Below are 26,034 nucleotides of genomic sequence, written 5' to 3' on the forward strand. Positions count from 1 at the left end.
AAGACCCCTCCTCCCCCCCCCCTTCCCCCCAGTCTAGGTCCTCAGACCAATGGGCTGGGGATTCCTTTGGGCACACCTCAGTATGAAGCTGTCTGGGAAGCACATAACCCTTCAATCAGGAGCTACTGCTTCTCTTAGTGTGGTAATTGAGCACTCAAACAGACAGCCTGAGGAAGCACTCCAAGCAGTAACTATCACAGTCTAGGTGATGCAGCTGTAAATTGTTACTTTGCTTGATTCAGCAAACTGGACTACACTTTACAACACCAGTATAGAATAGCCCTCATATTTGGATTCTAAGTTGTCTTTTTAAAGCAACCAGTATGACTCTGTGGAAAGGGCTGTTATTCATTTTGCAGGTTGTTTTACTGTTACGCTCCAGTTTGTCCGTACCAGGAGAATACAAAGGTAAGTAACGTCCACTCATCGTTTAAATGCACTAGCTCTTTGGTACGTTTTGTCTGTTGATTACGGCATAGTGTTTGGCCCCTTGATTTTGTTTAGTTTTACCTTAATATTGAGTGTTTGAACATGGATAAATATCATTTGAATAGTATGTATGAAGTGGAAGTGAGGAATTCTGTTAAATTTAGAACTAAACCTTTAAAATATATTTTAAGGCCAAGTAATATGAATGGAATGTCGTGTTCTGCCCTTAAAAGTGTCAAACACAAGACATCATACAATTTTACTGTTCTGTTTATTTCAAAGAAAGGACAAACATCTTGGCATCTTGCGTTTCATCTAGACAGACAGGTAAACCAAGCAAACCAGAAGCCAGTCTTATGCAGAACCAATCATTTACACTACAGCAGTGTTGGCTTTTTGCATGAATCTCAAGTCTCACAGGTTCCTGTTACATATTACACAGGGGAAACCTTGAAAGAAACCAATGAGCATGTCCAACAAACAGAATAAGATTGTTCTTATTGTGTTCAATAAATGTAACAATCATAAGTTTAAACAATAGCTGGCACACACAACACATTTTGATATACACAATTAGCCAGTCCTTAAACAAAGCTTTCCCTTTGGTTAGAGATGGGTGAAGTACTTAAAAAATAGATGGTGAGTAAGTAGATTCAAGAAAATGCACAGAGTCCTTTTCTTCAATCAGTTGCCAGGTTTATTGAAATATGCAGGGAGTCTGGTCCCAGGTACAGGACAAACAACACTCAAAATCACCAGTATAGCTCTGCTAGTCCACATGCGTAGCAAACCCCTAATCAATTCTCAATCCATGTTTTCCAACAATGGGTCTTTCATTTTTTCCTTTGGATTCTGTCTTCAGGTTATTACTGTGAATCTGTACATGTGGACTCACAGTGGCAGCTCTGCAATACCCTACAGGTTTACAGGGCAGTCTGGTTTTAATTCATACTTGCCAGTTTAAGCAAACACAGTACGCTGGCTGATCTTCAGAGATGCAGTATTTAGCTGGTTTTGGTTAAAAGCACTATCGCTTGGTGAATTATTATCCTTTTGTGTGCTTTACGCAGGATAATAACCAGGAGGCTTTTTTTCTTTGTTTTAGACATGGTTGTGGTAGTGGAGTATTTTTAAAAATCCCGTTTTACTAAATCAATTCCTAGTTTGTATTACAACAAGATTGCAGAGTCTGTGCTGTTTTATAATAGCTTTTTGAATAAAAACTACTTGTGTAACATTCAATTATGTAAGAGAACCCTGAACAGCAGGCATTACCGCCTGATAGTCTGGAAGGTAAGTGCTACCCTGTGCAGATCAACTACAAAGGTAATGGCTAATTTTAAAATCTCTGATTTTCAGGTTTATTCAGTTTTGCACTTTTTTAAAAATCTAGTAGTGGTAGTGCTCTTGCAATGAAGCTAGTTGGTGAATGAAAGTTCTGAGGTTTCTGATCTTAATTCGATCACAGCTTGATGTTTAACCCTTTAAGGTACAAGGGACATATGAGTCCCACAGAATTATACTAACTTTCTTATTTTTGCAACACGGTGTACGAAACAGGTTTTAAAATTTAATTTAAGAAGAAACCAGTTGAACAACCTCTCAATTCCTTGTGTACCTCAAGGGGTTAAAAGCAATGGAGGATACCCTGGACACAGCTGAGTGCAGCTTGATATGATATAAAACACCGAAGAGCAAACACTTTGCAATGTCAAAGGGTTCTATAATGGAACAGTTAGAATGTACTTTACCAGGGAATTGAGGAGAGGGTGCTTGGGTATGGGGCGGGGCTGAAAGTCGACTCCTTCAAAACACAACAGCCTTCTTCAGAATGAGATCCACCTCCAGAAGATATACACAAAACGTGTCTCGCTGTACTCAAGCACGAACATTAGTACTGTAGCAAGCTGTTCAACAGCACAGATGGGTACACACAGCAGAGATGCTTCTAAGAATCTTCACTATTTTATATGCTGGTCCTAAAAGAATCACTTCCTCTCAGCCACAAGATTCTTACAGCAGAGCAACAGAACTAGGCCCAATTACTGTATGTAAACTATGCTACTTCTGTCGAGGTAGTTGAAACAAAAAAATATTTTTGCCAAGTGATTACCTACGTAATCACATTGCTAGCAATAACACAGTCCACATATGTGCAGTTGAAATAGCAGAACTTAGAAAACATCCAGTCATAAATAGCACTGGTATCCTCACCTGAGAAAGTGGGGTTGTTGTCAACTTTACGTCAGCGAGGCCCATCTGTTCATGTATTCCCTTCATCAGAGGACCTGTTTGGAAGCAAGTGTTGGTTTCAATGAATGGATTCATGTCAGAGCACTTGGAACAAGCCCCCTTCTAAAAGGAAACATTATTGACAGTATAAGACTTGCAAAAATCCTTTTTGCTTTAACAAAAACAGTAAATAAAATGATTGTTCTATTCCTTTCTGAAAACGTGCCTTTGCACAGGCACCTTTATTTTCAACTATGTTTGTGCAGTAATTAATTATTGTACAACTTAAATCTCTGTCCAGGTTCCAGAATAGGCCAGCTAATGTTCTAACCTTTTATTACGTGGTATTCCGTGGCCTTTAGTGTCAGGGCTTTCAGGTTCAATGTAAATATGTAAACTGCTTGGATTATTTTAGTGAGGAGCAGGCTTGGGTTAGGAAAGGTTGCAAATGCCAAATACTGTAAACATTTGCTACCTCTAGTGTCTTCTTTTCTGCATTCCATTTTTGAAAATACTGTTTTGAAATAGAACTGCACATTATTGTTTTTGTATGTACTGTATACCTCAATACTGACCTCATGCTTTGACCACATGTTATCACTCAGGAAAATATTTATTCATATAGATTTGAAATCAATATGACCTAATTTCTTCTCATCTGTAGCTCGATTGTACTAGCTACAGCCACTGAGCCAATCACATTGAGTGTTGCTTAAACTGCTGCTAAACTAAAAGCAAAGTAATGCAAACCAATCAGTATTCAACTCATTGTATTTTATGTTATTTTATTGATACATGGCAAATCACAAGCGAGCTTAAGAGTCATCGCATTTTTATTTTGGGCTAATTTACATACGGTCCCTTGGAACAGTGTGACTGCTACCTAGTACAATGGCTGTACAAACAGCCCACACTAATAGAGTTCGTTAATCTGTTTAAACAGTTCAATGATGAATTTACCCATAGGAAGAGGAATACTGACTAAGGTTTCCATTGATGGTTTGCTTGATCACTCTTCTTTAAGCTGTTATGTTTGTTTTTTTCAACACGCTGTTGCTCTTTGTAAAGGAGAGGTTGTAAAATGAACCGGTAGTCACTGAGTGTTTTTCCTTGCAGTTTACAACCTGCTTTCAAACCCTGGATACATAACAGAGATCGTGCAGCAGGGACTCACGGCTCCCTCTGTAAATGACGTCTACATTCTTTCAACGTTTAAACTGCAGCCCAAGTCTGGCACCACTATCTTTGGCCTCTACTCTCCAAAGGATAACACCAAGTATTTTGAGTTTTTTGTGCTTGGGAAACTCAACAGAGGTAAGGATGTATGTCACAACCAGTTTTTTGGTCTATACACGTGTTCAGTTTAATGGTGTAATGTAGTGAATGTACAGATTAAACCGGTAACCCATTCTCCAGCAGCACTGAGGCTTGTCCTAGATCCCCCTGGTGCAGAGCGTTGCAGGGGGCGGGTTAATGGGTTTACTCTGGTGCACAATCTGTACTTAAAGACAAGACATGTTTGACACAGGAGTGCTTTAAAATTCTGTTTGTTGGTCGTGATCTGTGTGGAGAATTGATGCGGTGAGGGAAAAAAATGAGAAATTATGATGCCTGGAATGATATACCTTAACAAGAAGAGGAACACATTAGTTAAGGTAGCTGTGATATTACATATACATGCCAAGTTAGTTTCACTAAAACCTAGCTTTGCTGTACAACTGTAGGTTAGTCCAGTCTTTTTAAACCCTCCCTCATCCACTCTTATTGCATTGTCCTCAATTGTTCAATAATATTAAGACATTTGAACAGAATGGATCTGCTGAGATTCGACAAATAGTTTTCAGGTTTGTCCTATCACCAAATACACAAGTTGAGTGTTTTACATTAAATTATCCATTAGATTATGCCATCTGTGTTAACATAAGTTAAAATAACAGGTAATAAATTAAGTTTTGCAAACACAAATCTCTCACTTTTCTTATTTCCTATTGGTCATTTAATTTTGAGAGTTCTATTAGGACCAGTGCATCTTTAGCGCAGGGTATGTAGTCTGGAAGATATATGTTTCATAGCCGCTGTTCTTGATCTTCGACAGCAATTCTACGAAATTTGAAGAGCGATGGCAAGGTAAACGTGATCACATTCAACAACGTCCAGCTGGCTGATGGAAAGCGACACACTGTGCTGTTTAGGCTGAGTGGGTTAGAGCAAGGATCCAGCACAGTGGAGCTGTACGTTGACTGCAGCCTTATAGACACAGTGAGGGACTTACCAACAGCATTCACCGGACTGCCACAAGGACCCAACTCGCTGGAGCTGCGGACACTCCAGAAAAGACCACTGGTAAGGGAGGAGGAAGTGGCTGGAACGGATGTAGACAACGCTCACTAAATGATCTGCAAGTTCCAGTGGTTATTAAGGTTATTTCAAATGTGGAGCATCATAACACCTTATGTGTCAGAATATGAAATATCTGGACAAGTAGTTATAGAGTTTACTGCATGGCATTGTTTTATTCCACAACTCACCAGCAGGGTCTAGTAGTATCTGTGACACAAGTGTGACACACAACTGAACTCTGTGTGATTAAATACAATGTGGAAAGAGTCAACTGGTTGAAATATCCCTGATACACATCGACACCCCTCTGAAATGTTTGAGGACTTTAATGCTGTGTATTAAACAAATACAATGAACTTGTTTTGTTTTCCCAGGACACTCTGGAGGAGCTGAAACTAGTAATTGGGGGTTCCCTTACAAGAGTAGCAGCACTCCAAGAATGCCTACTGCAGCAAAGCGACTCTGCACAGAATATAGGTAAGGTTTTAATGACATTACCTGGATGAAACGTTACCTGAAGCTGTGAATATTGTCACAAAGTGACCAACAACTAGGCTGTATTTGAGCTGTCATATCTTATAAACATCCATTTGCAACATTTTAAAGAACACTGGTATAAAAACATACGAAAATTAACGAACGACAGCTGGCCATTTGGCTTGTCTAAGCTCGTCCTGTTCCTTGTAGCTGAGTGAACTCAAGTCAAGTTAAATGATCCAGTTGTTTCTGCCTCAGCAACATGATTGGGTAACCCATTCCATACACTCACCACTCTATGTGTGTAGACGTGTCTCCTTCCCTCTGTCTGAAGTCTATTTCTGTTCAATTGATTTGGGTTAAATATGTCCACTTTTATAGCATTCAGTCATACAATATGTCCTGTATCTATCATGCATGACGTATACAGGACATATTCTAAAGTGACAGTAATCCTGTACACATTACGTATACTCTTGCACGGTGTGAGAATTAAATATTTGTTGAAGGAATAAAAATGAACATAAATGGATAGACAGACAACAAGATTACAGCACAGTCTTAATCTGAAAATAAATATCTCAAAGTTGTAGATTTAATGAAATTAATTGTGCTCTTTCACATTTTACAGTGCATGGGAACTCTGGAATTTCAGGTATGTATATAATTGTAAAAGAGGAAAAGAAAACAAGAAGTATGACTCATGAGTTGTGCGTTACATTGATGTATGATGGCTTTTTTTATACGGGCTGAGATTCACTTTCAGAATAAAGCATATGCATATGTTATTAACATGCATGTTATCTACAGTACAGTGCATATGAACTACAATCTTACCTTTTGATTGCGTTATTAAAGTCATATTTTCAAGTTTTCAAAGAGTTTTCTCACATCTTAAATCATATTTTTTAAAGACAGAAATTTTACATAATGAGAAACAAACAGCTTCAGAGTGACTATGATAAATATTAAAAAGACAACCCCTAAAGCAAACTTGAATTTCCCCTCAAAACAATATTTCATCAAAGAAATGTTACAATCCAATGGCATTTCACTCCTTGTTTCCATGGAACCTTTCACATTGTGTTGTTTTCAGTTCAGGCTTCAGTATTATTTTTCATAAAACTAATAATACATTATCTTCTATACATTGCCTCTCCACCACATGCCTGCTCTACACAACTTCTTACAGTCTGGCCTGCTGAAAATCTGACACAGCCATCTTAAACCCATTGCTCATAGCCACTCCATCAAAATGCATGTTAAATATGTGACCAGTATCTTATAGTCCTAAACTGACATCTGCATGCAAGTGTTGATTAAATTCAGGGGAAGATTTCTTAAATAATGGGATACTTTTTCCAAATAGCGTTTTAAGAAAAATAGGGCTCGGGTGAAGTGCAGGGCTGAATAACAAGTTGTTTCCTTCCAGGTGACACTGGGCGACAGCTGATTACCCAGATGAATCAGCTGACACAGGTTATTGGAGAGCTGAAAGAAGTAATGAGGCAACAGGTACTGTCTATTTGGAATTTGAGCCTTAGTTGGCTTTTAATGCAGATAAAAGGGTAAAGCAGTTTGAGGGGTAACACAAAACTGAAACCCAATTTCTTCCTAAATCACCCTACCTCTTCTCTAAATGTGATCTTGCACACACGTGGTTATTTTTTGATTCCTAATAGTTACTCCACTCATTGCATCACATGTTTTTTAGTTGTTTTTTTTCTGTCAGTAACTGCTAGGTTGAAATTGCAAATGTTCGTCATATTAACTGTCCAAAAAGAACACTTTCGAAATTACCAGAACCTAACTTACTGCATGTTTCCTTTTCTGACATTGGAATTAAACTAGCCTATTGAAGCAATGCTGAAGCCAAAGTACTGTAGGCGCCAATGGACGACTGATGACAGAAGCCATGAAGTTGGCTTAGGTTGTACCTTTGTCCATTGTTTTCTGCTTTGGCTCAGCACACTGTGCAAATGAATAAAACATACACCCGCTGTTAATAGTCTCTTATGTTGGTTTATACAGGTGAAAGAAACAGCTTTCCTGAGGAACACCATATCCGAATGCCAGGCCTGTGGTAAGACACTGCATTAATATACCTGTTCAGCTAGAAAACTGAAACTTTCTTGTGACTGCTCCTCATGTACAGAAATGCAATGCGCTGATTGGCGTGGAAAACAGTGGATGATACTGGGTGTGTTTGGAGTTTTGCCAACAGTCTCTCACTGAACCCATTACTCAAGCCTAACAACAAGCAGCCATTACTGTTATTTACTAAATTGGTGCCACATGTAGGTCTGATAATATAGGTATTACAGGGTTCAATTCAAGAATAGCAAACCATGAATAGCATTTCCCCTCTGTATGAAGTTGATGTTACGTGTGTATCATAGTTGAATGTTTTCTTATTTCAAGTTGCAAACGATATAAATAACCAATGTTGTTGTTTTCTTTTTCTTTTATTTAATCAAAATGTAAATTTAATCATTTAGGTCAGATAAATCATTGAGGAAGGGGGATACCACCCCACCTCCTGCCCCGCCCCGCCCCACTCACCCACAGCAAATAGTCTGAGCTGATTAAACTTGAGACCTATGCAATGTTTCTATGGAGGTTGAACTTTAAGCTAAGAAATTGAAATCTCCTGTTTCTGTGTTTTGTGCTCAAGGGTTGGGTGGAATTGGTCCTGGAATCCCAGACTTTGACTCTAAACCCAAGTGCACTCCGGGCTCTTGTTTCCGTGATGACCTGTGTAGAGAGACAGAGGCTGGATTCGAGTGTGGTCCATGCCCTGATGGATACACAGGAGACGGGGTTCATTGTGATGATGTTGATGAGGTATTGGATTGCATTTAAAAGGGAAACCTCTTCTAACAAAGAAAATGATTAGAAAATGAGGCCAGGGACACAAGAGTGGTCCATGCCTGTGTATTGGTAGTTTAGCTGTCGCATTTTGACTGTTCATCTGCATCCTTTGTTACATTAACTGTCTGTAATTACTGTGAATTTACATATTATTTACTTAGTGAGTACATGTATACTTACACATAGTTACAATGTTGTTATGCATAGCTACAATGTACTTAATGAGTAATATTTTTTGTATGATATAACCCTAACGCTAAACCTAACCCTAACTCTAAATTTAACCCTAACTGTAGCTCTAAACCAAACTCTAAGCCTAAATACAATTATGCATTTACAAATATCGTGCAAAAAGATGTACACGTTAAGTACATTGCAACTATGCATAATAACATTGTAATGATGTGTAAGCACACATGTATTTAATATGTAACTACTGTGCAAATACACAGTAATTAGAGACACAATGTAAAGTGTTACCAAAAATGTCAACATGTCACCTACAATCAGTTTCCAGGTTGGCTGACAGCTGTTGGCTGTCATCTCTCTTGCAAACAGCACTGCACTACAGGATTCCCGACGCTGCTCCAGACTCTAATTGTTTCTGATTTGTTTTTCGCTGGTCTGAACCAGTTAAATACCTCTGGGTTTCACATGGGACAAAATGTTCTTTTGTACAGAGTTTGTTTATTCTTTTTTAATAGCCCAGCACATCTAACTTCAATCTGAAATATAATTCACCCCTTTTGGATATAATTCAAGTTGACAGAAACACCTAATTTGCACCAATAATATGTTAAGCACGTCTATATTTTGAAGTAATGCCAAAATGGAAGAATGAACTGTACAGTTTCCAACCTGTATGAGCAGGCTTACTGGGTATTGTTGCATGGGAACTATTATCTGAAACATTGTTGATTGTTTTGCTGACCATATACTGTTATTGTATTGTATTTTATGTTGTTTTGATAGCTGCAATAAAGTCTTTTTTCTATCTTTTAATTACAGTGTCGATTTAACCCATGTTTCCCTGGGGTCCGTTGTGTTAACACTGTGCCAGGATTTAGGTGTGATGCATGTCCTGTGGGGTATACTGGTCCCATTGTCAAGGGATTAGGGATCACCTATGCCAAGACTACTAAACAGGTAAGAATTACCCCCGAAGCATCTAGAAGGACTGAAACTTGCAAGCGCTGTACAGTGGGTTTCACAATTGATCTGCTTTGACTGGAAATCTGCCATGCTGATAATATAACACATATCCACAGTTAAAACACCACATGTGCCATTAATGACATCATTTTAATGGCATTCTTAATTAAAAAAAGAAAGCTTACTTCCTGTATAAACTGAGCTTTTCCTTATCCTTGCATGGTAGCAGGATGTAGCAGTTCACGTCAATGAATAAGTTTGATCACAAGGCCAGCTAAGCTACTAGAAAAATAATAGTAGAACTGAAACATAAAATCGCATTCTGCCATAAAGAAGCATAGAAATGACAGATTATTGTTCACCAGTCTGGTGATATTACTGTTCAGTTCTGATTTTATGTTGAGAAATTAGAGTACCGTTGACTTTGGCTAATGTAAAATCCAATAATCTGAGCTGACCTACAGCAGTACAAACCATGCTCCCAAATCATCATTTTATAATGAGTTTTTAAAACTGTGCCGCTGTCTCTGTGTTTTATTGAAAGGCTTATTAATCTTTTTTTTTTTTATTAAATGTAATTTAAACATAAAACAGAGACTAGAGAAGTTGTTTGTAGAATTGTACAGATTACACTCTGTCCTCCAAACTAAAAACTGATCTCAACAGGGTCTACTCAGACCAGAGACACTGAACATGTGTCCCCACCCCATACAATTACAAACAAACACATGAACACATTGAAAGAGCATACAGGTGTAACTGGGGTTTGTTTTGTCTTGCAGAACTTCTTTATACAAATAACTGATGAATTGAACCAAGCTTTCAAAAAATTCCAGTGTTATATTTCGTATTCTCATTTGAAGACTTGTGATTTTACATTTCTTTCTTATTTTAAAATAGGTCTGTGTTGATATTGACGAATGTAACAATGGCAAAAATGGAGGCTGTGCACCAAACTCCATCTGTACAAACACTAAGGTAAGGAATGCATTGTTTACTTTTCTAAAACTTGTGATTATTTATATAAAACATATTTAGGTTTGAAGAAAATGACTTGCTATTATTGTCTCAACTGCTGCTGTTGTTATGATAAATAGTAAACAGTTTTCCTCCTGTTGTATGAAATTTTTTGTTTTTAAATAAATGAACAAGTTATATCAAGCATTCAAGTGAGCACTGTTGACATGCTGAGCAGAACATACCTTTGTATTTTGGAAAATGTTGCAGGATTCAAAGACAGGGTGTTTTGTTTTGTTTGCTCAGATCATTAGCCCACATTTTATCCTCCTTTAAATGTAGGTGTACAAAGTAAGATTTGTTTATTAGTTTTACTCCTGGTATTTTCATAGGGTTCATTCCGCTGTGGAGGTTGTAAGGCTGGGTACATCGGAGACCAAGCCAAGGGCTGCAGGCCAGAAAGAAGCTGTGGAAACGGGCAGCTGAACACCTGCCACATCCATGCGCAGTGCGTCGTGGAGAGAGATGGGAACATCAGCTGCGTGGTGAGACTGGCTTTCAGAAGCTTACTCTTGAGACTGGCTTTCAGAAGCTTACTCTTTATAGCATTTTTTTAAACAATTGTTTTTATCAGTTTTCCAATTTTCTCCCAATTTGGAATGTCCAATTCAACCTGGCTCACCGCTGCAACCCCTGAACTGACTCGTGACAGACAAAGACGAGCACTCGCGTCCTCCGAAATGAGTCGTGTCAGCTGTCCACTTTTTTTCACTCTGAAAGCCCGCCGTGCAGCCATATCGAAAGCTGACAGCATCGGAGGACCGTGCAGTTCCGAATTGTGTACAGGCTGGCCTGCAGGTGCCTGGCCAGCCACAGCTGACCTAACCCCTACCCAGCCCGGACAGAGCTTGGCCAATCTTGTGCCGCCTACCTGGGAACTCCCGTCCACAGCCGGGATTCGAACAAGCGATCTCTAATCTATAGGGCGCATCCTGCACTCCTGGGCGAGTGCCTTTGCTGGATGAGCAACTCGGGAGCCCCTTTATAACTTTTGTTGATTGCTGATTGTGTTTTATATTAAATTTGCATTTAATTTAATTATGCATTTGTTCAGTAATTTGGACATTCTCCCTTTTCTGTTTTGTTTCAGTGTGGCATTGGCTGGGCTGGCAATGGTTATCAGTGTGGAAAGGATACAGATATTGACGGCTACCCTGATGAAGAGCTCAAGTGTAAAGATATATTCTGTAGAAAGGTAACGGTCTTAGTTAAAACCAGGGTTCTGTTTTTGTTCCCTATTAGTACTGTATCAGAGGGAAGTATACACCAAGGAGTTCCCTTTTGGATAGTAAACTAGTGGCCTATGGGCGAGTCATGTCCTTGTTTAACCGGGTTGCCGATCTTGGCAGGTGGCCCCCAGGGAGCGCTGCAATGGCCATTGCATTCCCATAGGGTTAGGAGGGAAAATGGACAGGGCCCACAGTGACCCCTGCTGGTCAGGCTCCAGGGCAGACAGACTGGGTCAGGGGGAAATGGGGTCAGGATTCATGCTGCTTAGAGTTGCTGGGAGAGGAGGAGATTGGTTAGACAGCTGGAAAGCTGGCTGCCTGTTGAGTTGCTCTTGTGTAGGTATGTGGGTTACAGTGGGGACTGTGACGGTCACATTGGGAATAAAACAATTCAATAACAAATAATGTGGCAGTCTGCTAACAGGCACTGTTCTATTACTAAAGGATAACTGCATGTATGTTCCAAACTCCGGACAAGAAGATGCAGACCAGGACGGATACGGGAATGCTTGTGATGACGATGCAGATGGTGACGGCATTCCCAACGAGCAGGTATATATAATGGAAACTGGAAAGTAAACTGCTAAAACAGAACCCAAATGGTCATTTCGATTGAAAAATATTTACAGCATACATGGGTATTATTTGTGGCCAGTATTCCAGTATGCTTCAAACCATAATAATAATACACTCATTTACAGTGACAAGCCAAAACAATGTGTTTAGTTTTCTCCTATAATTTCATGGATTAACTTTCTAGTTTTGTTTTCCATTACAGATGACTCAAAAAAGTGTTGGCAAATTGCTTGAATATCTTAAGTGCACATAGTCGTCTGCAGTCTCGAAATGAATAGAATGTTGCCTGTTAGAACATTGAGAAATCTGTCAAATTAGCTATGCTTCCATCTCCCCTAATGTGTTTTTAACTCTACTGAATTAAGGAGATGGATGTAGTACCCTTAGCTCATTTTACAGAGATGCCACGATTCTAAGCAGGCATAAACTGTACTGGTGGAATGAAAACAGAGTTTGATGGGCTGAAGTGCTCCGTGAAGGCAAATCATAGTAAATATTGTATTTTCTTGTCAGGATAACTGTGTTCTGAACCCCAACATCGACCAGAAGAACAGTGATTTGGATAGCTTGGGGGACGCCTGTGATAACTGCCGCACTGCAGTGAACCCTGACCAGAGGGACACTGACAATGACGGCAAGGGAGACGCCTGCGATGATGACATGGATGGGGACGGTGAGGCAATTGCCACTGCACATTTTTTGGGACACTTTGACATTTGACTTTCTGTTGCATTGACATTCAAACAAGCAGCAAACAAACACTTCTGAATTATACAGCTTTTCCAAACCAAGCATCTGATGGTGCTGTACAATAAGCTGCATTATGATCTTACAACAAGAAAGAGGATAGAAGTAACTAAATATTTAAAATAATGGAATCCAATATTGTGGTGCTTGTCAAACATTGCTTATTTCCAGAAACACTGGGGGGTGCCTGTAAGATATTACTATTATGCAATATATACAGTACATCTATCTATCTATCTATCTATCTATCTATCTATCTATCTATCTATCTATCTATCTATCTATATATCTAATATATATATATATATATATATATATATATATATATATATATATATATATATATATATATATATATAGACATGGGCTTCAGTGAGTTACAGGAAAATAATTCCATCTAGGGTTTCTATGACGTCATAAATTATGAGACTGAAGGTCGAGTCATTTATAAACTGTCACAGAAACCTGAGATGGAATTGTTTCACTTAAGAGACCCATCTATTATTTTTTATAATACCTGATGCTAATATTAAAGAAGCAGCAGTTCAGTAATACAGTTCCTTTTTTGAACATAGTGTTTCAGTGCTGTACAGGCTTTCTATGTCGTTATCCGTTTCTCCAGTTTCTGTGAGATATGAATGTAGCAGCTTTACATCTTTTTCTTTTTAACATATTCTAATTTTGTTGATCATTTCTGCACTGTGGGTGTGGTAAAGTGACTGAAAATGAGACATTTTGTGTTTGAATTGAAAGTCATAGGCTCGAAGAGTCGAATGGGTCAAAGTTCAAGTATATTTTCCTCAGATGCAAACATAGCCCTTCATCATATCCATATATATATATATATATATATATATATATATATATATATATATATTATTTTTTTTTTTTTTCTCCAGATTTTATGAAAATAGGCTTGCTTGTAAAATTGAGGACCTTTTCTTTCTTATCTGGAAGCTTCAATAAGGAACACTGAATTCTTTCATATTAATTCTATTGTAGAGAAATATATTAAATCACTCATTTCATATTCAATATTCAAAGGACTGCAGTACAGTTTCACTCAGTAACAATACTAAATCATGTATTTTAATTAAGAGGCACCGCTACTGGTAAAAAACCTTTTGTTTATGGTAAAATTAAATATTATCATAAAAGTTTGGCCTAGTAAAAGCATACAGGGGATTAAGTACAGATTTTAACAACCGAGCCACTGTGCAAGACAGGAAGCAGGCATCCGATTCCCTCCTGAGAAAAAGGATTAAATACCACCTTATTTGGTTTACTTTGCTTTTTATATATTTATACATCACATTTTTAAATACATTTATACAGCACATTTTAAACTGCCAAATTATTACTGGCCTTACTTATATCCTTAAAGGAAGTGTCTCATTCTGGCCTTTCCTTTGAAGCACTGACCTCCTCCTCCAGTAGAGCCAGACTTATGAGATGAGTTCTCTGAATTCAGAATCCCACAACAGGCAGGCTGTGTGTGTGCACATGCCAGGAGCTCAGATTAAACTGTGTGTGTATCATGATGGATTTCAATATATAGAACAGAACATTGGGAGCAGTGTTCACAACATCCGCTGGGCTAGCTACTGTTGGGTGGGAATTTCTTAAACCTTACTAGAGCTTTAAGTTATTAAAATTGGTTTGATTTGAATATCCCAGGAGATTTTAAAATGCTGCTTTACAGTTAAAACAGCTTTAATGAGTTTCCTGTTAAATAAGGTTAATGTAAAATCCAATTTTATCTTTGTTACAAGACAAGTGTGGGCATAATTACATGGTAGGTGTAAGTGAGTTCTATTAATTCTTATATTTTAAGGCTTAGGTGCCTCACGTTACACTTTTGGAGTCAAACTAATGTGGCAGTGCCATCTTGTGGTCCAAATGAATAATTACATGCTTTAACAGCTACAGCAAAAAACAACGCAAGTTAATTTTATGATAGCACTTCAAGTGCTTGAGTTGTTTCAATTGTTTTCAGTCATCAGTTGTTTTTATCATTTTCTCCCCAGTTTGGAATAGCCAATTATTTTTAGGCTCAGTTCACCGCTACCACCCCTATACTGACTCAGGAGTGGTGAAGACAAGCACATGCTGTCCTCTGAAGTGTGTGTTGTTAGCCGACTGCTTCTTAACACACTGTGGGCCCACCATGCAGCCACCTCAGAGCTACAGTGCCAGAGGACAATGTAGCTCTGGGCAGCTTACAGGCAAGACTGCAGGTGCTGGCTAGACCACAGGGGTTGCTGGTGTGTGGTGAGCTGAGGACACCCTGGCTGACCTAAGCCCCCCCAGCAGTGCTCGGCCAATTGTGCACCGCCCCCTGGGAGCTCCCGTCCACAGTCAGTAGTCGAATAGCCTGGACTTGAACTGGTGACGTCCAGGCTATAGGGCGCATCCTGCACTCCACGAGGAGCGCCTTTACCGGATGCGCCACTCGGGAGCCCCAAGTTCTACATTTTTAAATCTCTGACCCCAGGCTACTGTTGAAACATATTATGCTAATGCTAGAAAAACTATACTTAGCAAATGGAACTTGCACAGAGGGGGAGGAGAGTGTCTTTTTAGCATCATTTTATTATGAAATTAGAAAAACGATAGTAACCGTAATGAACAACTTAACAATAGTGAAGTGCCCTTGAGTTACATTGTGTAGCACCAGGATATACAAAGGGCATGTCGGCAGTTTTGTATTAAACCACAGATATGCCTTTCTAGCACTGTCGTTTCCTTGTTATCTTTACACTCATTGTGTTTCCATGCAGGCATCAAGAATTTCCTGGACAACTGCCAGCGTGTCCCCAATCTTGACCAGAAGGACAGAGACAATGATGGAGTGGGGGACGCCTGTGACAGCTGTATTGACGTCAGCAACCCAAACCAGGTCTAGTCTGGGAAAAGATTTAGGAACCTCTAGCATTATACTGTCAATAAAGAAACATTGCCTGTGGAATGGTATCTAATGACATTGTGAAGGACCCTTGTGTGTTAACGGTTCAGAACAATGACATGGTATCTAATGACACTGTGAAGGACCCTCGGTTCAGAACAATGACATGGTATCTAATGACATTGTGAAGGACCCTCATCGCGTGTAAACATTCAGAACACTGACATGGATCTGCCATTTCTTGAATGTTTCTTCTCCACTCATACCCTTAAATGTGAGATGTGCTCATCAGCAGTTCTTAATTCTGATAATTGTGTTTCCTGTTTGTCTACAGTCAGATATCGATAACGATCTCGTGGGAGACTCCTGTGATACAAACCAAGACAGGTAGAGTATTTTCTAAAGCCAGCACATATAAGATGCTTGACACGACATTACACGTACTGATATATATATATATATATATAGTTAATTTAGGGTTCTTTATCTATAAGGTTTATTTACTCAGTTTAAATTATTTAGCCATTTTAAATTCCTACTATTAAAAAAACACAATTATAGTGACATTAATAAAGAACAATCCTTTCACATGCAATACAATAGTTACATTTTAATGTATTATATCTTAAGATTTTGTTGACTGATTTGTTTTAATCATATTTAACTATCTAACAATGACATGACAGTACAGGCTTAGCAGTCATTAACTGGTTCCACACGCTCTGCACCCACAAACAGTGATGGAGATGGGCACCAGGACAGCAAGGACAATTGCCCCAACGTAATTAACAGCTCCCAGCTGGACACAGACAAGGATGGGATAGGAGATGAGTGTGACGATGATGATGACAACGATGGCATTCCTGATATCCTTCCACCGGGACCAGACAACTGTAGACTGGTGCCCAACCGAGACCAGATTGATGACAACGGTATGGGTTCATTTTAAATGGGGGAAGAACCAAGGAGGCTTTATTTCTCTTCCAGCATCTCTCATAAACATTTTCCCAAAGTGTGCAGGGAGGGGGAGTCACACAGTCAGGGGAAGGCAGGTTCGCTCCCAGCAGTGCGAAGCTGCAGGTCTTCACTGGGGATTCCACAGCTAGAGTTCTATTAGCTCTGCCTCTTCTCTGGGTTAGAGAGGTGCATGACAGGGAGCTTACCGACACCTGCTCTTGAGCTGATGGGTGTAAAGAAGCAACTGGCTTGGATAAGTGATCAGAGGATGCCTGCTGACCTTCCTCTTTCCTGTATGGAATTGCTGCGGTGAGGACACTGGACTTTCTAAATTGTGGAAAAAACCAGGGGTAAAATTTAATTTAAATCGTGCCCCCTGCTGTCCTCCTTGGTTTATGTGTTGCATTGGCCTTCATGGATCTGGATCCACCTTTGCCTTTCAGGGGATGGAGTAGGTGACATCTGTGAAAGTGATTTTGACCAGGACACAGTGATTGACAGGATCGATATCTGTCCCGAGAACGCGGAGGTCACTCTAACAGATTTCAGAGCCTACCAGACTGTCGTCCTCGACCCCGAGGGAGATGCTCAGATTGATCCCAACTGGGTGGTTCTCAATCAGGTGAGGCGCTGATGAAATGTGCTTTCAACTAGCAGTAAAACAGCAATACAGAGTATAGATTATTTGAATAGACACTATGCAGATCAGAGAAGCATGTTTGCGGAAAGCCTGGTACAATGGAACTAGTCCAAAGTAAACAAATATAGACAAAGTACATTTTGTAATGGAGTTTAAGCATACCAAGAAAGCCTGTAGAGACCAGTATCCTTTACTGCTGCAGCAATCTGTGCATGAGAAAGACACTGGGCATGTTCAATATACAAGAACCTGCTCAGGATCCTGGGTAATGGACAAGGTGAACCAATCAGAAATTAAAGTGTCCAGACACTGCTGACTCCAATGAGCAGCAAGGGGCCAGCAGAGTTCCCAAATCATTTCATTTCTTTGGAATCAGGAACTGCAATCAGTGCTCAAAAACAGATAATGTTTGTCTAAACTGTTTTATAAATTAAAAGTAAATAATAAAATTGATCACCAGAGGTGATGTCCTGCTTTCTACACAGGTGGTCAAGGTGTGTGTTTGTATATCTAATTGCATTTGAAATGGTCTTAATTCTGTTTCTCAGGGAATGGAGATTGTACAGACCATGAACAGTGATCCTGGACTGGCAATTGGTATGCATCATTGCAAACGTTTTAATTATTTTGCTTCAATTTTTTTCCCAGTTGAGTCATGCTAAACAAATCAACTGTTTAAAATCAATAAATTCTACAAAGTGGTTTCATTTACTTATACTGCAAAACAACTGCATTTTACAAATGCAATGTGCTCTAAGTGTATTGAACTGAACAGTGTTTAAATAAAGGTCAAATCCAAGTGGAAAAAAAACTAAAGATCTGCCAAAAATATTACTATTTCTTTATTTATTTTACATTTTAAATAATGGTAATTACCTTTGATCTATTCATGGCATTTTGTTTTATTTCCGATGAGGAGACTCCCTAAGCCTGTTTTGCAAAGCAGCATGCATATACACCTCATTGAATACAATTATATATTCTATCCATCTGTGTAAATGAGGGAACACAATCACAAGTGAAAATAATGTAGATTCCAAAAGCTTTAAATCTGCATATTGTTTTAATGAAATGTTAAGTTCTGAAGCAACTTATAAACACAGCTAATGGTTCTGAAATGTATGTATTTAAAGCAAGCCTACATCAATAGCCTATTCAACACTTTCTTGCTTCACATTGTACTGTAGGCTATACCGCTATCAGCATATATATTGAAAAAAAAGAACTTATACATAAATTGGCACATGCATTAAAAGACTTGAAATAAAAACGTACCACTTTTTGACAGCGTACATTTTCTGACCTTGCACAGGTTATGTTTTGGTACGCGTATCACATGTAGCACACAGGTCTTCAATGTAAATGTGTTTGTATTGTTGCAGTAAAACGATCCTCCATTAAGCCTCTGGTTCTTCCCAGGTTACACTGCCTTCAATGGAGTTGACTTTGAGGGCACTTTCCATGTGAACACTGTGACTGATGATGACTATGCTGGCTTCATCTTCGGCTACCAGGACAGCTCCAGCTTCTACGTGGTCATGTGGAAGCAGACAGAACAAACCTATTGGCAAGCCACGCCGTTTAGAGCCGTGGCTGAACCTGGCATTCAGCTCAAGGTATGGGAGAGGAGATTGGATTGTTAATATGTGAATTGAGTGCTTGTGATAGGTGACAGACAATGGCACTGGCTATAGTCTGGTGAATGACCCTTCTGTGCTCAACCGACCTCCCGAATCCTAAACACTCCACAAAAAGGTTTAAGGGAAGGGTGTCCGGCATTTAAAAGGGTTTAGAAGAATAACAGTTTGCTAAAAGTGTCCCGTTAAACCCTATTGTACTTGCAGTAAATACATTTTAACCAAGCCACAAAATCTTACAATAGCACTTCCTAAAGTGAACACAAGATGGCTCAAACCTAAAAAAGTACGAACTCTGATGTTTGGACTGACCAATGAAAATGTTATTATTACATAAAATTATATTATAAAGAAATATAATAAAAAACATCTTCAGAAACAGGGAAGAACCACTGACAAGTACATAATTGGTATATTTTGCAATGTGGCTTAAACATTAGGCGGGGATATGATTCCTATAACGCCTGCTTGCCGCTGTATCCTTTTCTACTGTGGCAGTGCTGGAGTGTCTGACTCTTCTATCACTAAAAGGTATGGAATGGTGTTGTATGAGCAGTGAGGGATGCTGGAGAGTCTGTTGACTCTTCTATCACTAAAGGGTACGGCATGCATAGCAGGTGTTGTACGTGCAGTCTGGGATCTGAAAGAGGTTTGTTTTTTTCTCCAGGCTGTCAAGTCAAAGACTGGCCCTGGGGAGCACCTGCGTAACTCTCTGTGGCACACAGGCGACTCCACAGACCAGGTGAGGCTGCTGTGGAAGGACCCGCGCAACGTGGGCTGGAAGGACAAGGTCTCCTACCGCTGGTTCCTGCAGCACAGACCCCAGGTGGGGTACATCAGGTACAGAGAGACACACTTCATTCCAGTGGGGTAACATGTTTCTACACTAACCCTAAAATAACTAAGTGTTAATAAAACGTATAGGAAAGCATTATCACTTACAGCAGGTCACGTATTTTACAGGAATATATTTTTTGCAAGAATAAAAGGATTTATTTCTTACAATAATGCATTCTGTTACCATTAGCGTTCTATTATAACTATGTATCTCCTACACAAATATCTGTAGCAGTCATACACCTACTGTATATACCAGAGTGCTTTAGCAATCCTAAATGCTCTTTTTGAAAGGTGTATTTTATTCAGTATTGATACAGTGCCCGCAGGTAGAGAGCTGCGTAGACAGTGCTGGGTACATGGTTAAGAACCCCTCAGTGAACAGGTCCTGTCTCATTCATTCACTCCCACAGGGTACGCTTTTATGAAGGCTCTGAACTAGTGGCTGATTCTGGAGTGACTATTGACACCACCATGCGCGGGGGAAGGCTTGGTGTGTTTTGCTTCTCCCAGGAGAATATCATTTGGTCCAACCTGAAGTATCGCTGCAATGGTAAGTCATTGACGCTGGAAAGTCAGGCTGCTCATTCGTCATGTTCATCAGATCAAGCCGATAGGCAGATGCACGTTGAAAAGGAAGTGTGAACAAGATGGCTTTGCAGGGGTGACGTCAGACCAGAAATGCAGAATCCAAACAATGAGGAATGGCGGTGAACCTGAGATGCTATGGCGTCCAGTGTTTTATTGTAAAATAATAACAAACAAAAGATTTAAACAAAATACACGACTGAAAAGAAAGGGTGCGTTGGCCAAACAAACAAACAACACTAAACAAGACAGTGGACGAAATGGAGAATCAATACTAATGAGGAATGACAGGTGACCTGAGAGGCTATGAGCGCCAGTACTGTTTATTTGTAATAATAACAACTCAAAGATATTAAAAAACAAATACACGACTAGATAAGAAAGGGTGCGTTGACGCCAAACAGACAAACAACACTAACAAACCAAACAAGTACCGTGCTGGCACTTCCAGCACTCTGTAGCAATTGTTATTTTTCACTCCCCTTCTCCACTCTCGAACCCACAACCCTGAGAGCGTGAAAACATGCAGCTTTTATGCAGCTGTACCGAGACTCCACTGCTAATCAATCATTCAATTGGAGTCTCGGTACAACTGCACGTGAATTAATAAAAGCGCAATTCCCCGTGCTCACATATTATTTTACCTGCACGTGAAGTGCTGTGCAATCCTCGTGCCTAAATACATTTTAAACACATGTGCACAGGAAGCTTAAAGAAAATAATACTTATTTTTGCCTCCAAAGCCTTGACAGTCCATTTAAATGTTGAATTCTGATAAGAGGTTATACAATAAGAAATATTGATAAACATAGAGCTATTGTTTATGTGTCTGAGGCTGAAAGACTAATACAAGACTGTGTTGAATCTAGGATTAATATTATAAAATCCTTGGCTCTGGTCTTACAGCTAGATTTCTAATTAAAACATAAAGAAGTGAACACTTTGTGCCAGTGCTGACATCAAGATTTTTTTTTCTTATCCTTTTTAGATACAATCCCTGAGGACTTTCAGGAGTTCAGAGCCCAGCACTTTGGAAGTGACGCTGTTTAAATAAAAGCTCAAAAGCCATACAAATTGAAGAGTTAAACAGAAGCAGTGCAAATATTTCTTCCAGAACCACCCCACCCCCTGCTAAAAAATAAGTAAAACTCCAATCCCTTCCACTTATGTAACTCAGTATTGTAAGTTTGTATTCCTTTTTTATTTTTTTTAATGATAATAAAAATAAAATGGACATGATGTGTGGTTTTGCCATGACTTCTTTGTATAATAAAAACTAAGAGTGTGAATGACGTGTTTCTAACTACTAATGCACCAACATCTTAATAAATATGATCAACACTACGACAAGAGTTTGTTACAGTGTCCTCTCTTGAATCGGTCAGCAAACAACATTGCCTAGTATTGATCTGCACAAATCGTACTCTTGCTTTCTGCTGAAAAATCACTGCTGAATAAGGAATAACTCTGATTTAAATAGTCATGAGTTTCCTTCAATAACGGACTAGGCTATGAGAGAAAGAAATTAATTTTATAAGCTATTAGTGAATAACATTCATGTGAAAAACCATGCTTAATCCGACCAAAGATTCAAACTATGCAAAACTGAAGCGAAAATGTTGTGTGAACCTGTTTTTATAAATTCCATTGTGGTGGTAGAATCAAACTAAAACCTTGCAGAAGCATCACTTGTACCATGCTTTATCATACTTCCAGTATCTTCCAGGTTTACCAAGCTTGCCTGTGCTTTACTGCACTTTGCTATGCCTCTGCCATGGTGAAACGCAGTCCACTTATGGAAAGGTGACCTGCACCAGCAGGGTGTGTGATGCTGTAACACTAGAGCTGCCTGTGCTGGTTCGTGTTCCACCACAAACAGGCTGCTGGAATCGAAACCTCAGAGCAGTGTTGCAGACTGCAGGCTTTACTCCCAGATCTCTGCTCAAGGACATTTTCATTTTAGAGAATTTTCTAGGTTTTTTCTAAAATATTTTTTTCCCCCTAAGATTTATTCATCTTTCTTTTACAGACAATACGATTTCTATAGAATTTCTCCAGACTTTAGATTTACTTTGACTGCAACAACATTATAAGGTCACTTCATGTGCAGCAGGTATTAGGGCCCCAAGGCCCATGTAGTGTCTATGCTGCATAGAACTTGAGTGTGGGTCTCTAGTACTTGTTGCAGATAAAGTTAATTGTGTCAGTCAGTGAATATACATTCTTGAAAATGAGGGAAAAAAACAAAAGCAACTTGCATCTTACAGTACTTTGCTGATGGAAGGTAACTTGTCAATATTATTTTTAGCTTGTTTTTGTGCTATGATTTAACAATGTAGTCAAGGTTTAATAATATATTAGGTTCATTTAGAGGTTTAAGAATTATACAAGTACAGTGTAATCCAATTAATTGCATACCTGATAGCTGCATATTCCTGTTGAAGTAACTTACAAAAAAATGATGGTGATTAAGTAGATTCAAGAAAATGCAGAGTCCTTTTCTTCAATCGGTTGCCAGGTTTATTGAAATATGCGGGGAGTCTGGAACCAGGTACAGGACAAACAGAATACTCATCATTACAATGTTTGCATGACATTAAATACCCTTCTGTATAGATGGTCCACCTCCCCTTTCTCTTTATTGTGTGTGTGTGTCTGTGGGTGTGTCTGTGTGTGCAGTCTAGTGTGACAACCTCTCAACTCAACGCATTCTTCACACTCCTGGAGACAAAAGGTCCATACATCTGCCTTTTGTTATCTTCTTGCGACCCCCTTTGATCCTAGTGGCATTATCTCTTTCGATCTCTCTGAAGTCTTTAGAGCCTGTGCTAATTGTAGTCCACAGCATTGTTATCTCGTTAGCTTGCAGTCATTGTTGGGCAAGAGCTTGTAGACGCAATGTCTCTATCAATGGTTAGCAGTACATGCAGTTTGAACCAAACAGTCTGCTATCTGCAGTATTAGTCTCTTTTCAGAAAAGAACACCAGTATACAGTGGCTTGTGAAAGTATTGAACCCCTTGGCATTTTTCCTATTTTGTTGCCTTACAACCTGGTATTAAAATGGATTTTTTGGGGGTTTGTATCATTTGATTTACACAACATGCCTACCACTTTGAAGATGCAAAATATTTTTTATTGTGAAACAAACAAGAAATAAGACAAAAAAACTGAAAACTTGAGCTCGCATAAGTATTCACCCCCCCAAAGTCAATACTTTGTAGAGCCACCTTTTGCAGCAATTACAGCTGCAAGTCTCTTGGGGTATGTATCTATAAGCTTGGCACATCTAGCCAATGGTATTTTTGCCCATTCTTCAAGGCAAAACTGCTCCAGCTCCTTCAAGTTGGATGGGTTCCACTGGTGTACAGTAATCTTTAAGTCATACCACAGATTCTCAATTGGATTGAGGTCTGGGCTTTGACTAGGCCATTCCAAGACATTTAAATGTTTCCCCTTAAACCACTCGGGTGTTGCTTTAGCAGTATGCTTAGGGTCATTGTTCTGCTGGAAGGTGAACCTCCGTCCCAGTCTCAAATCTCTGGAAGACTGAAACAGGTTTCCCTCAAGAATTTCCCTGTATTTAGCGCCATCCATCATTCCTTCAATCCGGACCAGTTTCCCAGTCCCTACCGATGAAAAACATCCCCACAGCATGATGCTGCCACCACCATGCTGCACTGTGGGGATGGTGTTCTCGGGGTGATGAGAGGTGCTGGGTTTGTGCCAGACATAACGTTTTCCTTGATGGCCAAAAAGCTCAATTTTAGTCTCATCTGACCAGAGTACCTTCTTCCATATGTTTGGGGAGTCTCCCACATGCCTTTTTGCGAACACCAAATGTGTTTGCTTATTTTTTTCTTTAAGCAATGGCTTTTTTCTGGCCACTCTTCCGTAAAGCCCAGCTCTGTGGAGTGTATGGATTAAAGTGGTCCTATGGACAGATACTCCAATCTCCGCTGTGGAGCTTTGCAGCTCCTTCAGGGTTATGTTTGGTCTTTGTTGCTTCTCTGATTAATGCCCTCCTTGCCTGGTCCGTGAGTTTTGGTAGGCGACCCTCTCTTGCCAGGTTTGTTGTGGTGCCATATTCTTTCAATTTTTTAATAATGGCTTTAATGGTGCTCCGTGAGATGTTCAAAGTTTCGGATATTTTTTTTATAACCCAACCCTGATCTGTACTTCTCCACAACTTTGTCCCCGACTTGTTTGGAGAGCTCCTAGGTCTTCATGGTGCCGCTTGCTTGGTGGTGCCCCTTGCTTACTGGTGTTGCAGACTCTGGGGCCTTTCAGAACAGGCGTATATATACTGAGATCATGTGACAGATCATGTGACACTTAGATTACACACAGGTGGACTTTATTTAACTAATTATGTGATTTCTGAAGGTAATTGGTTGCACCAGATCTTATTTAGAGGCTTAATAGCAAAGGGGGTGAATACATATGCACGCACCACTTTTCCGTTATTTATTTTTTAGAATTTTTTGAAACAAGTTATTTTTTTCATTTCACTTCACCAATTTGGACTATTTTGTATATGTCCATTACATGAAATCCAAATAAAAATCAATTTTAATTCCAGGTTGTAAGGCAACAAAATAGGAAAAATGCCAAGGGGGGTCAATACTTTTGCAAGCCACTGTAGCTCTGCCAGTCCACATGCGTAGCAAACTCCTAATCAAGTCTCGATCCATGTTTTCCAACACCTGTTAACTTAAAAAGCACAATTAGATGTAATACACTGCATATGTTGCAATTGTATACTCTGCTTAATACATAACCCTTTTAAGCACATGGTCAGTAATTAAGAAGTTAACTCTACTGGCTGCAATTTAGGAAGGATTTACTATACAAGAATCAAAGGGTGCTGGACCTGCTTGCTGTTTCTGTTAATATGACAGAGAGAAGACAGGCCTCCATACCAAACCACACCCCATGCAAACAAGGCTGACAGGGGGACAGACTAAGAGGGTTCAGATTTACACCAGCAAACAGGGTCACTTCCAAAGGGGAAAAACTTACAAGCATGGTGAAAGTTGTCTTTAATTAATATTATTTTTGTGATAATTTACTATATTTGAGAATTGTAATTACAAATTGCTAGTTAAACAATCTTAGTTTTCCATTAAAAAAACAACAAAAAAAAAACAATCGCTTAGGCTTTTAACCCCTTGTGGTCTACAAGGAATCGAGTGCTTGTTTCTTAAAATACATTTGAGTGACTCGGATATCACATCCAACCTGTCAGTACATTTTAAACCATTTTGTGCACCTCAGTGCAAAAATGAGTAACTCAGAATCCTTTGTATTTGTGGGACACATATGTCCTTTCACAGGTTAAGAACATGTACTTTGCTTCAGGGTATGTGTTTTAAAGAATTGAGAAGACACTTTACTGTGA

General features: G+C 39.3%; 1 protein-coding gene across 1 annotated transcript; it reads left to right on the top strand.

Annotated features, from left to right (window-relative positions):
- The first annotated feature begins 122 nt into the window (after window positions 1-122).
- LOC121313780 (thrombospondin-4-like) lies at window positions 123-21,981 on the top strand. The gene is made up of 23 exons (XM_041246578.1): window positions 123-408; window positions 3,778-3,975; window positions 4,757-5,004; window positions 5,376-5,478; window positions 6,110-6,133; window positions 6,911-6,993; window positions 7,510-7,561; window positions 8,153-8,322; window positions 9,358-9,495; window positions 10,402-10,479; window positions 10,851-11,003; window positions 11,609-11,713; window positions 12,192-12,299; window positions 12,837-12,996; window positions 15,851-15,969; window positions 16,310-16,362; window positions 16,714-16,907; window positions 17,376-17,554; window positions 18,121-18,169; window positions 18,992-19,188; window positions 19,877-20,049; window positions 20,460-20,599; window positions 21,623-21,981. Exons 1-23 carry the CDS (start codon window positions 324-326, stop codon window positions 21,682-21,684), a joined length of 2,871 nt encoding a protein of 956 aa, XP_041102512.1. The 5' UTR covers window positions 123-323; the 3' UTR covers window positions 21,685-21,981.
- The last annotated feature ends 4,053 nt before the right edge of the window (window positions 21,982-26,034 follow it).

The sequence above is a fragment of the Polyodon spathula genome, chromosome 1 (assembly GCF_017654505.1).
Source record: "Polyodon spathula isolate WHYD16114869_AA chromosome 1, ASM1765450v1, whole genome shotgun sequence".
Classification (NCBI taxonomy): Eukaryota; Metazoa; Chordata; class Actinopteri; order Acipenseriformes; family Polyodontidae; genus Polyodon; species Polyodon spathula.